This window comes from Stigmatopora nigra, chromosome 11, assembly GCF_051989575.1.
Source record: "Stigmatopora nigra isolate UIUO_SnigA chromosome 11, RoL_Snig_1.1, whole genome shotgun sequence".
NCBI lineage: Eukaryota > Metazoa > Chordata > Actinopteri > Syngnathiformes > Syngnathidae > Stigmatopora > Stigmatopora nigra.
The window spans coordinates 8,975,421-8,990,895 of NC_135518.1; the positions used below are offsets into that span (position 1 = coordinate 8,975,421).

General features: G+C 40.5%; 1 protein-coding gene across 4 annotated transcripts; it reads left to right on the forward strand.

Annotated features, from left to right (window-relative positions):
- Nucleotides 1–518: 518 nt before the first annotated feature.
- On the forward strand, nucleotides 519–15,453 carry ppp1r9ala (protein phosphatase 1 regulatory subunit 9A-like A). 4 transcript variants are annotated; one of them, XM_077727635.1, is made up of 20 exons: nucleotides 519–721; nucleotides 1,754–3,618; nucleotides 7,174–7,306; nucleotides 7,582–7,702; nucleotides 7,952–8,056; nucleotides 8,274–8,424; nucleotides 9,025–9,183; nucleotides 9,279–9,332; nucleotides 9,517–9,746; nucleotides 9,877–9,973; nucleotides 10,078–10,192; nucleotides 10,286–10,437; nucleotides 10,582–10,891; nucleotides 10,974–11,031; nucleotides 11,139–11,210; nucleotides 11,423–11,618; nucleotides 12,176–12,220; nucleotides 12,969–13,085; nucleotides 13,817–14,005; nucleotides 14,331–15,453. In XM_077727635.1, exons 2-20 carry the CDS (start codon nucleotides 1,879–1,881, stop codon nucleotides 14,487–14,489), a joined length of 4,203 nt encoding a protein of 1,400 aa, XP_077583761.1. In that variant the 5' UTR covers nucleotides 519–721; nucleotides 1,754–1,878; the 3' UTR covers nucleotides 14,490–15,453. The 4 variants fall into 4 exon arrangements, with proteins under 4 accessions (XP_077583761.1, XP_077583762.1, XP_077583763.1 ...); XM_077727636.1 differs by lacking the exon at nucleotides 12,176–12,220; XM_077727637.1 differs by lacking the exon at nucleotides 12,969–13,085 and having other exon boundaries at nucleotides 520–721.
- The last annotated feature ends 22 nt before the right edge of the window (nucleotides 15,454–15,475 follow it).

Consider the following 15,475-nt stretch of genomic DNA (forward strand, 5'->3'; position numbering starts at 1 on the left):
AAAATTTAAAAAGTAAACAAATTCGCACAAGTAAACAGTTCATTGAGTTGTTGTACAGTAAATGAGCAGTCAATGGGTTTTACCACCTATGGAGTTAGCTGTGTGGGATTTTCGGGAACCACAAAAGTCCAGGCCTGGGTTAAAAAAAATGAGAGAATTAAATAAGTACTTTATAAATGTTTTTAAAAGTCTTAATTTGTGCATGAAGGGGTTAAACTAATATTTAAAAAGTAAACGAATTCGCACAGGTAAACAGTTCATTTAGTTGTTGTACAGTAAATGAGCAGTCAATGAGTTTTACCACCTATGCAGTTTGCTGTGTGGGATTTTCGGGAACCACATAAGTCCAGGTCCGGGGAGGCTTTGTTTTATGTAGCCTACTGTAAGACCTTTCCCACGCCTTAACTTGCAATTTGCCGTTTTTCTGTGTAGAAAAGAGACTTGAAACGTAGGAGGGCTCAAGTAAACTAAGTCGAGTCGTAGTGGTGGCTTTTCTCTTGGAATGCGCGTGCATTTGCGAAGCTCTCTCCCCCCTCGGGCAGCCGAATGCGCGCGCCCATCCACCCAGAGATACAATTGGGTCTGCTGGGAGAGCGAGGAGGAAGGACGACGTTCGTTGGAGAGAGCGGGGAATGATGGCGTTTAGTTGGGAGAAGGGACAACTTTGTCTCGGCTAAACGACCAAATCGTGGGCGAGCCACCGCCATGAAGCGAGTTGGAGGTGAGCTTTCTTTCGATCGGGTGCTCTTTGGACGAAATCGCTACCACATTTGGGGAATTTTCACTGGGATGAGGAATTGTTTGGTAAGGAGTTGAGAGTACGATCGCGCTGTTTGAATTCGATCTTAATCGCTACTTGAATCGGGGTTACATTCTTTATCACAACCAAATCGATCTCAAAGATTCTTGAATATAGTACTTGACAGAGAAGTTACTTTACATTGTTACGACTTATCCGGACCCGGTATCTCATTAGCAATCGGTTTACACACAAAGACTAACAAGTTGGCAGACAAGCGCAAAAAAAGTCGCCGATAGTTAACAATTACCTAATGTTACATAATGCTGCAAGACTCTTTCATTAATTTTTAACTTGATTGCTATGCGGTAAAAGTACGCACGTATTTTCATGGAGTACGGTGAGATGTTATTTCCGCTCTAAGCGTGGGTGTCTTTTTTTTTACTCAGTGAATGATACTGCGGTCAAACCAGGGGACGTTCGCGTTTTGGTGGTTAAATGAGCGTAAACTCAAAATAGTCAGCCCACTTTGTCTAAGCATTACGGCAATTTCATTCAAAACAGTACAATATTTTGGGAATCCCCTGAATGCTCTTTTGCAATACTGTAACTGTAAATAAAGATTGTTTTTCATAATTGTAAATTAGATGTGTAAATCCTATCAGAAATTATGCATTTTCGCAAATTAAATTGGGATAAATTTGAAATTAAAGGTGCTACCTGGCTTATTTGTCATGAATGCACGTCCCATTTATGTGGTATACTATAAATCAATATTTAAACTTACGATTATGATCCTAGGGTTGACCTCTCTCACAACAAAATAATGCAATTTCACAGAATACATTTGGAGAAATTTGAAATTAAAGTTGCTAAGGCCATAAAAACACAAGAGCGCCATATTCCTGTTGTTAGGCTTATATTCTATTTGTGCAAAAGTAAATTTATTACAATAATGGCTTGCTGTAAATTCTACAGTACGAATGTAGCTGACTTCATGTTTCCATCCCTTAGATGCCTTCATTTTATTAGTTTAGCTCCGCCGGACCCATGGCACTGCCTGTGTGGAGGTGAAGTGGGATTTGTTCACTGCCAAATAGTTTTTAAATTGAGCGAATTTAAACAAAAAAAAAGCCAAAATGATCCAAGCTGAAAGCAAAGGAGGCGGTGAGAGGACCCTGAGGAGTGCCTCCCCCCACAGAAATGCTTACAAGTCTGACTTCCATGCTATCAAATGCTCCTTTGACGGCTCAAAATCAGAAAGTGTTGCCAAGTCATATGCAAACGGATCCAGCGACGCCCGTGAGGACTCCCGGGGGAGGCCTTTTGGGACCAGAGTTAATAAGATCAAGAACATATTTCTACAAATGGATGGCCAGCAACAGGAGGAGCAACAAGAAGTGAAGGCACCGTTAAAGTCAGATGTTCCCCAGGTGACTTCACCAAAGCTCCAAGTTCCAGTCGGCTCTCACAGGGTTAACTTCAACAGCCCAACAAGTGCAGAATCTCACAATTTAGATAAAACTCCCAAAGGAGAGGATGTGGAGATTGACAAAGTGTCCATGGCAGAAAAGTTTTCCGTGACTAGAAAAATATTTGAGCGAGGCGTTACAGAGTGTCCTGCTGGTGAAAAATCTTCCCAAAACAGACTAGCAAATCGTCTGTCTCTAGGAAGTGCTTCTGATGAAGGAAAAACTAAACGAAGAGCATCGGGTTCTTCAGAAGTCTTCAAATCTGACCAGACTAATACATCAAGTTCTAGATGTAAACAAGATGCTGAGAATGAAAAAAAGAATGTGCCAAGGGTATCCCTTAGTGCAGGGCCCTTGTCAAAAAGGTTGGAGAATTACGTGGCTGGGAATGATTCAGAGGATAACTACATGGTTTCTGCCAAAGGGGAAACGATGACTGCTAAGTCTGACAATATGACTGAACATGCAGCCCAAACCTCACCTACAAGAGGCAGCTCACACAGAAGTACTTCTGTTAAAGAAGCTGCAAACGTTTCACCTGGTGCTGATGTCGATAATAAGAATATGTCCCATGTGGCATTTGTCAATAACAAGGCAACATCCTCCACGTCAAGCTTTGGTCTTAAACCTACATCCCCAGTTGCCAACACTTCTAACAAATCCGTTTCTCCTACAACTGATCCAATTTCCAAACCTGAGAAGACAGCCTCAGTTAGCCATGGATACAAGCGACACACATCATCATCCGGGGATGGATTGTGTCAAACATCCGTTGGTGGGGATAAAAACAAGCCTTGTAAGTCACCGTCAAGTGATGAGAACACCTACTCAAGTGTATCCACTGAAAAGACTAAATGTAAAAACAGTTCAGCAAAAGGTCCTAAGAAGGAAAATACATCTGGCCAGACCTCCTCAATAGACTCCAGAGGGGTCAGCGTGGTACGGGCTGAGCTAGTAGTGGTTCAGAATGAATCTTCAGAGAGTGATGAGAATGAAGATATGGATGTTGCAGATGATCGAGCAAACAAACTTAAAACAGGAATTAGGAACAGTAACCCTTCTGCTCAAAGTGTAGCAAGAAGCTACCCTGAGCAACGTGGAATTAGAGAGGAGCCTAAGTACAAAGCTGATGAACATGAGGAGGGAGAGCTAGAGGAGCAGAGTGAAAAGACCATTGTAAATGGAGCCCCTGTTTACGGTATTGAGAATGCAGCCTTTGTGGATGACAAGGATGGAGACCAGGTCTTTATGGAAGATGATGCAGAAGAAGAAGAGGAGGATGAGGAGGAAGAAGAGGAAGAGGGAATGTACAGGGAGTATGATGACTGTTATGAGGCCCCGGGACTATCTGATGAAGAGTCGCCACCATCAAAGAGGAAAATCAAGTTTTCTACAGAGCCCATTCTGGTAAGATATCAATAAATGTCCTTAAAATGACTTGCATAATTAATGCATAAAGACATTTTTGATAACTGACCCATTATTTTCACAGCTGAGTTTTTTTCCCTTACAGCAAGGCTTGTGACTCAAATAGTGCAAATCACACAACAGTAGAATAGAGTATGTCAAAGAATGTCCAACGTTGTGGAAAAATTTCATCTGGTGTGATCTTTTTTTAGTATTGTAGCTGTTTTTTTCCCTTCCATTTGGTAGTTAAAACACAGTAAGAAAAATATTTAAGCGCAATCAATTGTGACAGTGTTTTTGTACTGTTATCTCTGGGTGGGGATCATCCACTTTCCCAGTCATCATGGCAGGGGGCTCTGGGAGGGGGGTTGAGAGGGTGGGTGACCTACGTGAAGGCACACAAACAGTTACAACAATTTGCTACACTGAACTCAACCATTGTAACAATAGAGATACTTTGTGCAAATATGTTACTAGGAGGGCCTTAACAAGATAGTTGTTGCCTTTTCATGACTTTAAAGATCTTCTAATTAAAAAAAAACATGAATATTTCTTTGTTTATCTGGCTGTTACTTCAGAAGAGGTTCAAAAGTTGGGAAAGGAGAGTGACCAAATAGGCCTGAGCTTTTGTAACCCTAAACAAGCGTACCAGCTTGTAGAGGGCAATTACATTGTGTTTGAGTCTTGAATCAAGATTAGATCCCAGCGTCACTCACATAAGTCCTCTTAACAGTGAAAGAAAGTATTGTTTTGTGAATGTACTTGTAATTTACTATATTCTTCTGACCATAAGGTGCACTTAAAACTTTTTTACTCCAAAAATTGGGCGCCTTATGTATGAATTCTACTTGATGGGGATACACTTACACATTATATTTGGTCAATAGATGCACTAGTTAAATTCCTCTGTTTAAAGGAGTTGTACCATATTGTAATACACTTGCCCAAATATGATCAGATGTGTTTTAGTACATGTTTGCATATAACTGCAATGTTAGGCTTTTGCATGCAGTTATCAACGGAAGTTTTTAATAATTAACACTGGCAACAGCAGGTGTGTTGGGAACAAAGACAGACAATATTTGGATTGGCTGATTTGAATTTTATGTGACTTGTTGCACTTGAAGGAAGGTTGGGAATGAGGAACCGGTTATTTAAAGTGTCGTACATTTTAGACCTGTCTTGTTTGTTTATGGTAAACTAAATCTAATTTCAAATAGATAGAAATATTAATTTTGGGAATCCCCTTGGCAAATACATATTTAAGACCCCCCAAGAAAAACAGAAACATTGCTCCTGAAACGGTTTACTGTAGTTGGGTGTACAATAAATGGAAACACAGTGACATTTAATTGGAATTGAGCACTGTTTAAATGATAAACCCATATGACTGTAGAGTCATAATGACTTGTCTTTTGGTAGTCCACAAATTAGATCCAGAGCTCAGCCATGCTGTCGTCTGATGTGACTTCTTTGTTGTCAATTTCAATTGTTTTGCTTGTCAAAAAACTTCACATTGGAATATTCATATGTTCATTTGTTAAGCAACATTTGGGCTTGTTGGAATGATTCCCAAACAAATAGGATGTGTCGGCTGGACGTTATCATTATCTTTGTTCAAAAATTTCAGAGAGCTCCTCAGGATAGAAGCAGCAAACCTGTTCAACCTGCTTAGGTTTGCTTTTCTTTCAAAAACATGCTCCTATTTATTATGGTGCTCTGGTTTTCCTTCCAGCCACTTTTTAAATTGCATGATCGTTTTTATGAATCACTGTAGAAGTGTATAACCCCCCTTATATGTGCTGTAATCATCACAATGCTTCCATACTAGTATCACCATGAGCTTTTACAGAAAAAAAGTACTCTGATTAATTGTGTTTTGGAGTTATGCTTGCTTATAATATTACCAGCTGCTCCACCCCGTGGTCGCCCCGCCTATTTTTCTGGTTGGCTTTCTTTGCTGCTCCTGACTCATTTCCCACATTGGTTTTCTGTTGTGGGGAGGGGAATGGGGGAAGGATGGCAATACTTGCAACTTACAATTTTATGCTATAGTTTTTGTGTGTACTCTGCCGTTTCAAATGGAGACATTCACCACACTTGGGTGTGTAGTTTTGGAAGGGATAGCATGGACTCAGTCTGAACTTCTTAGGTCAAAGAATGGATTTAGAAATGTTGTAACCTTTTGATAGATTGTTTTCCCCCCACAGTGTTCTCTTCCCCACCAACCTGTTGTTGGTATTTTACTCTTGTTAGGAATGTAGTGGTTGATTAGGTTACAGCAATAACCGGAACATAGTTGAAATAAAAAGCCCGGGAGTCCATGGCAACAGTCAAAGCATGGAAACGGGTGGGATTGTCAGGGGGATCGTGGGAGCTGTTGAGCGGAATCTTTTGCTTCTGCCAGGGTATTTTTTGCTTTTTTAACCTAATTACCCAATTTCCAATGCATAAACTATTCAGTCCTTTTTGTAGTGTTAAACGTGGCAAATGCTGAAATATGAGGACCCGTACTTTTGCAGGGTAGTCTTACTTTATGCATAAGTAGTATTTCCATATTTCCTACAACAGAGCAGTTCTGTGTGTATTTTTTCTTTTATTTGACCTGGAAAGTTTAAATTGAAGTCCACCTCCAAGTGTTCTAAATAGTAGAGAATCTATCATAACAAATCCACCTTCAAACTTGCAAAAGATGTAAAGGCTTGTAATTATACTTGACAATAATGTGGAACATTTATTACAGTACTCCATTGCCTCTGACTTGCATATGTAAACTAGCAGATTGATAGTTTTTCCGTTTTTTAACAACTTTCAGTTAGATTTGCCATCCCTCGAGCACTTCTAAATCAACACATCTGATTGCTATAATATTAAGGCTGCCGTTGAGTACTTGTCTAATTGGCTGGATTCTATGGAATTTCTTCCTAAGAGTACAAACACTCTTTGGAGAATTGATCCTTACTACTATATCCGTTGCTTAGCTTGCCCCAGCTGTGTCCTACTTTCTCCATAGCTTACACTCTGCCCTACTGTGAGGTGTGTAGAAATATGAGTCCTAGTCATAATTTTATATGGCCTGGCTTAAAACCAAATCACACCTTGTTAAAAAACGGATTCCTTTTTTGTATTTCTTTGATCTCATCTCACATTTTCTGAACTGCTTTATCCTGACTAGGGTTGCGGGGGGTGCTGGATCCTATCCCAGCTGACTTCTGGCCAGAGGCGGGGCACACCCTGAATTGGTGGCCAGCCAATCACACGGCACATGGAGACAAACAACCATTCATGCTCACACCCATAAGTAGATTCAATTTAAAGTGTCCAATCAGCCTACCATACATGTCTTTTGATTGTGGGTGGAAACCGGAGTGCCCGGCGAAAACCTACACAGGCCATGGGAGAAAATGCAAATTCCACACAGGTGGCCCGACCTAGATTTGAACCCATGTATCTCACTGCGAGGCTGACACAATAATCACTCATCCGGCGGGCCGCCTTGCAAAACAAAGGATGTGTAGCTCATAATTAAATAAATGTTTATTGTGGTCTGCATAGGTGTTCAGTACATTCTCAAATGAGGAATATGATCGGCGCAATGATGACGTGGATCCTGTTTCCGCCTCTGCGGAATACGAGTTGGAGAAGAGAGTGGAGAAGATGGACGTGTTCCCTGTGGAAATTGAGAAAGGTTGTCTTTTAATGACACTAGTAAAATATTCCACTTGAGCTATAATAAATCAAACCATTCTAGAAGTAGCTTTTAGGCAAAAGCTGTTTTGCAAAGCAATATAAGAAAGCATTCTTTTGTGTTTAACAAGTTCTATTGCCGGATGACTCACATTTTAGAAATTAGATATAATAAGCACTCATCTTGTTCAAGCCTTTTGCATGTCAAATTAGGCATATCGGCATTCAATTCTCCATATCCAGCCTTTTATGAGTTTGCTATTTGTTTGTATTTAGGAGACAACGGTCTTGGCATCAGCATCATTGGAATGGGGGTGGGTGCTGATCAAGGCCTGGAGAAACTTGGAATTTTTGTGAAAACCATCACAGAAGAGGGAGCAGCTGAGAGAGATGGACGGTGGGTGGGTCATAAGGGCGATATTGTGTCTCCAGCCTTATGGTCAAATGACCTCACGGCTCACTCCTATGACTTTTTATAGTGGTCTCGAGACCAACAAGATATAAATAACTGCTTCTATTTATAAACTCCCAAGGAAGCTAAGAAAAATAATATGACTTCCTGAATTTCCTGAGCCTTTTCATAATGTCTGCTTGAGTTGTGTTTCCTCTTTGCCGGGGGGTTCACCATACTTGTTTCTCTTTTTAGAATTCAGGTGAATGACCAAATCGTGGAGGTGGATGGCGTTAGTCTTGTTGGTGTAACACAACTGTTCGCAGCAACCGTTCTTAAGAACACCAAAGGCTCCGTCAGGTTAGCCAAAGCCCATCAAAACTTAAATCTTTTAACCTGTTGAATTCTAAGATTTTTTTTCTTCCACAAATAAGAACGCATATCCCGTTCAGGTTGAGTTAAAAGACAATACAAAATGTCGACTTTGATGAATGATTTATCATGATGGAATGAAACAATGACATGTGAAGGTCTCAACTCATCTATTTTTACTGTTTTAACACATTGCTGCAAACAGGTTTCTGATTGGTCGAGAAAAGCCAGGGGCTCAGAGTGAGGTAGCCCGCCTCATCAGTGAGACCCTAGAGCAGGAGAGGAATCATCATCACCACCAACAGCAGCAACAATATAACCACCTGGATGATACTTATGAACACTCCACAGAGGAGGTGAGTCAACTGGTCAGAGTTCATAGAAAGCCCCCCTACATAAATGATGGGTTGGGGGGGTCAGCTTGCTGTGAGTACACCAGGTGCCGCTGCTGTTTTTCATGGCCCGTCTGGTCCCTTTGTGGAATGTGCTTTCTGGGGTCAGACTTTTCCCCTTATGGTGGAACTTTGCTGTTTTAATGCCAGCTGAACAAATGCTGCATCATTTTAAACAACTACTATTTACTATTTGGGATTTCCTGATTACTTACTTTTGCAAGTGAGTCCTAGTCACCTGTTTTGGGGAATTTGCCGACAGATCACATGATCAAATTGGGCACATTCCTACCTATTAATCATACTCAACTTTCACTGAGAATGAAGTGACGGGAAAACGGTTGATGCAATAAACTTGCTTCAAATGTGCACGCAGTCCAGCCCCCGTTAAGCTTTTATGTCGACCAGCCTGCCGATGTTTGGATATCATTCCAGAATTTACTTCCGGACCATATTGAACTCTGTCACTGGGAGTGTTGTTGACACACGCTCAGCATGTTCCCGGTCCTGTCGGGTGTGTTATTGTTTGCACTATGTGATGCCATGTGTGATCTGGCATGTCAGGAGGAGCGCTTTGAGGACGACGACGGGGTGAATGAGAGAATCCTTGGCTCCAATTTTTCTCCTGGGCATAAAGTGGAAGTATATGAGTTGCCCGATTCCGAGGCTTTGTTTATGCCAACTAAAATGGACAGTTCTCAGATGGCCTTCAAATTTAAAGAGGTACACTTTCCATTCCACTTCTTTTTTCCAGATGTAAATCAAAGTTCATGTTTTGTAGCCAATCAGTGATTGAATGTATTTTTTTTTTCTCATAGCTGCAGCTTAAACACAGCATTTCTTCAGCTGAAATTAATCAACTGAAGGAAAAGGTATGGCAGCCAAAACTTCAAATAAAGGTTATAAAACAATAAAAAAAACTGTAGTTACTCTGGACAGAAATGTATTGGGTAATTGCTTTTCATTGTGCTGACAGCTAATATACTGAACATTTAGAGAATACCATATGGAATTAATTTGTAGTTTTTAAACAACATCTGATGCTTGTCTACACAGCTTAGAGAATCCGAGGAGGACAGATCACTATGGGAAGCCCGAGAATCTGCACTAGAGCAAAGATTTGAGGATAGTAATGAAAAAATCCTCAAATTGGAGAGTTATTGCCTTGAAACACAGACACTATGCAAGACCATAAATGAACAGTTAGCAGAAACTCAAGCTCAGTATGAGACGTTGGACAAAAAGTACAACAAGGCTAAGAAACTCCTCAAAGATTACCAGCAGAAGTGAGTGAGCCAATATTGACAGCTGCCTGTGGCTTGGAATTGCTGTTTGTTGTTGTAAACACCAAATCCTAAATCAAATCACTAGAGAAAATATCCGCTGAGAAACGTATAACCCTCGTGTTTTCTCCAGAGAAATTGACTTTGTCAAGAAAGAGGAAGAGCTGAAGAAGAATATCGATGAAAAAGAAAGATTATACCAAGAACAGCTGGAGATCTTGCAGAATAGGGTAAGAAGTTATAGAAACATTTGTCTTATAATAACAAATCATAACATAGTATAACACGCAGTGATGCAAAAGGGATTTTGACACATGCTGGTGTTTGTCCCCAGATAGTTGACTTGCTGACTGGGGGGGCTTCAAGAGGGGAGTTTCAGAACGCACCAGAAGCTGGCCTTACTTTTCGGGTCTTAGCCACTGATGAAAAGTCAGTGTACTCACTGGCAGGTACAAGGAGGAATTATAATGTATACACATATGTATATAATGGGATGGATCAAAAATATAAACCTCATTTTGTTGGCTATACTTATTGTGTAGAGGAAGACTGGAAGGATTTGCTTCCTGAGACTGAGCTGTTGGATACCAGTGCACACAAAGCAAAAGGCTTATTGGCACAGAAGGCCAAACGTCAACGTCCTTCTCGAAACAAACTGAAGGAGAGTCTCACCGTGTCCTCAAGCCAAACACAGGTCAGCCAATGAGACCATCCTTTACATTGGGATGACATTACGCTGTGGTGTAACACTACAACTGTGTGAGAATCAGCCAGTCCAAACCAAAACTTGTCTCCTTTCTTATATTCCTCTTTTTCTTATTAAACATCTGCCCGATAGGAAACAGAGGAGGAAGAGGAGGATGACCAGGAGGATGATCAGGAGCTTCCAAGAAGGAGCTCCATCCAGGAAAGCCTGTCCCTCCCAGTGCCCATCTGTTATTCCATGAATGAACAGAAAGAGGAGTTGAAGAGTAAGGCTGAGCTGTCCAACAGCCCATCGCTGTCACCGTCCCAGGGGGACAGTATTGAAAGCAGTGGAAGTCTGTCTTTGTCCCCTATAAGTGACGCTTCAACACCACTATCGCCGTCCAGAATCATGGGCAATGTCAAGAAGAGGGAGCCCAAAGTCAAAGAAAAAGCACCCAAAGGTATTGCAGAAATAACTATGATAATGGCAAAATGTTTTTATATTGTTACTGGTTGACTTAAGAAAAATGTCTTTTGTTGCAGAGGAAGTCATTGAAGCGACATCAGCCACGAAACCTAAAAGACGATTTCCCGACTTTGGGTACGGTTGAAGAATGTTATCGTTTAGTATAATGCAAATCATAGTTACCATTCTCCAACACTCATTAATCTAAGGATCTTGTTTTCTTCTTTTCAATAATTGAACAGGGGGCTTCGCAAGTCTGGTGGGAAAGGAAGAAAACATGACAAGGAAGCAATGAGAATGTCTTTGGACAGCAGGTAAAAAATAGAAAAAAAAAACTGGCAAATGACTTCATGTAATGTAACATCACAGATTGGTCCAAAAGTTGAATTATGGGGAAAATGATACTTTCCTTAGATCCATTTAAATATTTTACAGTACAAGTAAAAATTCATATATTTATAATTTTTGATATTTTTTTGCCACAACCCAAAAAAAATCCATGTTTTTGTTATTCTTCATTTTTCAGGGGATCAGCAGAGTTACTAGAAGACTCTGGCGGTAACTTGTCTCCTGCAGATTCCATGACCTCTATCCCCACCTGCATGCCCTTCTCTTGGTTTGGAGACAAAGATAAGGACCGAGACCGGGAGCCGTCTTCCTCCAGCAGCAGCCTGCCGTACGCCGAGAGCGGCAATGAGCAAATCCAGGATCGCAAGAACAAGGTACATTGAGGTTTGGCCTAACCTTCCATGAAGCAGACTATTTGTACTCATACCAGGCCTAATACAGAAGTATTTTCTCATGTCGTAAATTTCCACTTAACAAAACATAAGTGAGGCCAAAAACTTGATCCCTCTCCCGGCCCCGTCCGTGTTATCATCACGCCATCGAAAGGGCAATACTAGTATACACTTCCAAACATCTGCTCTTACCGACCTCCTATCCAAATTCACTACATTATGCAAAAGCCACAAAAAGTGGATCCACATGTTGGCCATCACCGAGAGCTGAGCTGTTAAGAATTTGGTAACTTTTCATCTGCGAATAGTAACGCTTCAAAAGCCTCGAGTCAAATTACTGGCTTTTTTCTAGCTCGGTCTTTTTTGGTTGCTTGCCTGCAAATACACAAAAACTGACACGCCACGCTCTGACAAGTGTTTCCATCACATTGTAATAAGATCAAAAGTAAGACGTGGCTACTACATCATAGGTCGGTGTGAGTATTGGATCATTCCTTTGCACACGTCTTACTGAAGCAACCATGTTTTTCTTTGGACAGACAAATCTCTCCTGGTCTTCTTTATTCAGTCGCTCATTAGATTTGGTACAGTATGCCCGCTTTTGTCGACTTATTCAAGCACTACTACTAACAAATCTAGTGCTGACTTTTCTTTACTTCTAGAGTGCGTGTTTTAGTTGTGGTATAGCAAATCTATCATGTCAATATTTGCTGATGGCCACAGGACTATTGGCCTTGCTTGCAGTTGGGTCTGCTGATAGTTCACTATTAGCCCATACTTGAGTCAATATCACCGTAAGGAATCCTGAACCTCCCCATCTCAATATGAAAATTTGGCGTTTAATTCTTATTCTTGTTGTTAAGTAGACTTTACTTCAGTTGTTCGTTATTTTCTGCAAGTGGCAGTTTAAGCTTTACTTATCTCATCGAATCTTAAATAAAATATTTACAAAATTGGCACTTCCACATAATTGGAAATCAATTTGTATAGCATCAGAAATCCAATTTCATGTATTTCGTCGTCACTGTTTCTTAAAAAGATCTCAGCATTGTATTTGTCTGATTGATTTTGATGAGGACAGAAAGGGTACTTTGGAGTGATATTGACCCACTTGTATTTCACCCGTTAGATGTAGTATAGATGTCGATTGCTGTTTTTTGGGGGGTAGATGTCCTAGAATGTAAAGGTAGATTTGTTTTAGATGGAAAATGATTGAGTAGTCAGTGACCTGGCTTTCCTTAACATTCTAATCATCTCTCGCAATGACTGCTGTCCTTTCCACTTGTAGCTGTGTGTTATAAATGCGCTCCTTGTCTCCACTTGTTCCACCAGAGTTTGTCAGTCGTAGATGATTGTAACCCAGCCAGTCCCAGTACAGACATCTCTGGGTTAGTCGCTGAACCCACTCTGTCTGGGCGCTCGCATACTTTAATCTTCTCTTCCAGCGAGGTGAGTGCTCTCCTTGTTGCCAAGTCACAAAAGCCGTGTGGGATGCCTTGATGGTGCTGAAAGGGGATACTCTCAAGCATGCTTTTCAAGGCCCCTCCCCATCGCAGCTGTGACGAAACCCTGAATAGAGGGGAAATAGAAGAGAACTGCCTAGTGTGTGTGTGCATGCGTGTGTGTGTCTTTAAACCGTTTTGTTTAGTGAATGCCAGCGTCCACTTAGCTTTGTTATGTGCCATAAACTAGCGCTTGACTTTCCGTTGGGTACGGCATGGGCAGACCACAAAAGAATGCGAGTGCTTTGCTGAATGATTACAAGTGTTAAGGCATAGGTCATGTTAAGTGCATCTGGGAATTTTGCCAGCGTCTTTCTGTAGTAAGCTCAATAGTCGGTCATTTCGCATGGAGCGTTGTACACAGCATGTTGTAGTTTTATTAGTGTGGGCTTGTTTTAGGTTTTTTTTGTTTTTTGCATTTATTTATTGACTTGCCAAAGCATGTACCTTGATCATTTTTCATGTTGCACATCACGCATGACATTGAAAGCATCAGTAAAACTGATGATAATAGTCAAGTTCTAGAAAAGCTTTGGAAATATGACGTATTTCGTCATACGCTGCTGAGGGTATGATGACTACTAGGCTTTTTTGTCAAGTCAATGATGACGACAATGCCTATGTCTGATTTTCATTTTCATTTCAATATTACCATGCTTCTTGTGTCTGTCTCCATAGAGTTTGGATGATGAACCAGCAGCCACAGGAAAGGAATATCAGTGGCAGAACCGTCCTGTCTCTGAATGGACCAATCAACAGGTGTGTCACTGGTTAATGGGCGTGAACATGGACCAGTACACAGCTGAATTTACTGCCAAGGGGATCGATGGGCAACAACTTCTGCACATGGACAGTGACAAGTTAAAGGTACAAATGAATACATCGAAATTATAGCGTAAGAAACGGGTCAAAGTCATTTCTTCTTTGCTTGTGGAAGATCTCCATCTTGTGGCCTGTTGTGCTCTCTGACTTGTTTAATGTTTAATGACCATTGAGCCAAGGCACAAATTTTACAAACACTTTCAGGATTGATTTTAGGGAATATATTTGTTAGTAGATGTTATTTTCTGTCATTTTTTTCTTCCTTAATGCAATCTATGTTGTTTTATTCAATAATTGTTCAGATCATGGCTTGTAAAACCTTTAGAACCATTCTCTTTTGGTGTCTTAAATCAAACATGGTTTTCTTCAGGCACTTGGCGTGTCCAGTCAGAGCGACCGATCCAACATCAAGAAAAAGCTCAAGGACATGCGCAAGGCCCAGGAAAAGATGGAGAAGCAAAAAGAAAAACGGGAGAAGGAAATCCGCCGTAGCGGACGGCTTCCGGTCAGTACTGATTCTGTTTGCTGAACTAGTCTACGAAGCTCACAAAGACATTGACGCTTATCTCACACCATGAAGTGCCCACACTGAGCAGACTAAATTGCCACTTGAGGATTTTCGATCATATTTTAGCGCCTGAGATTCCTGTAGCATTATAACCACCAATATAGATAATTATTGTGAGATTGGAAATCTCAGTATGGTGGATTTAAGCCTAAAGGCCTCAGAATTATTATTATTTTTTACCACTATAATGCTACATTCAGTGATAATTATAATGTATGTATTCAGACATGATATGCACATTTTTTTAATGAAACGTGATATTTTTGCTATTATACCATTACTGTTTTACGTACTTTCTATTGTACAGTGGAGTCAAAAGCACTATTTGTCCTTTTTAAGCTTCCATGAACGACAAGGTTTTAAATGTATAAATGCGTTTATATGTGTGCCAATTATCCGCATGACTTTTTCATTTAAATAGTGTCAGTTTTATAGTTTATAATGTTTTCTACTGAGTAGAATAGTTAGGCCAAATTTAGGACCGGGAGGGCTCTGCTTCTGTTAGCCAATAGTGTCGAGTCGGAATCATAACGGTCCATGAAAAGAGGAAGAAAAAAAGATAAAAATGCACACTCGCTGGTCCGCTGGACGGTAAACATGTACCTGGAATAGGAAGGTAGGAATGACTGTTAACAGCCAAGCCCAAGGGCTTCTTTTTCAGGACAGTTTTGTATGAAATGGAGAGATATTTGCTCTTATTTCCAGGATTAAGACAAAAAATTTATAACAAACAACATATAAAAAAAAAAGATTGTTTACTGATTTTCCTTGGCTGAACACTAACAATTGTAGCCGAGATATACGTCCCATTTTTTTTTTGGAAATGCTGCTGCTTACATTTGACTGCATTCCAATGTGAGTGCACTTTAGCTATTGTCACCAATTATTGATCATTTTGCGTAAAATAAAAAACATTTAAGAATTAGTTTTGTTATTCCTTTCCATTT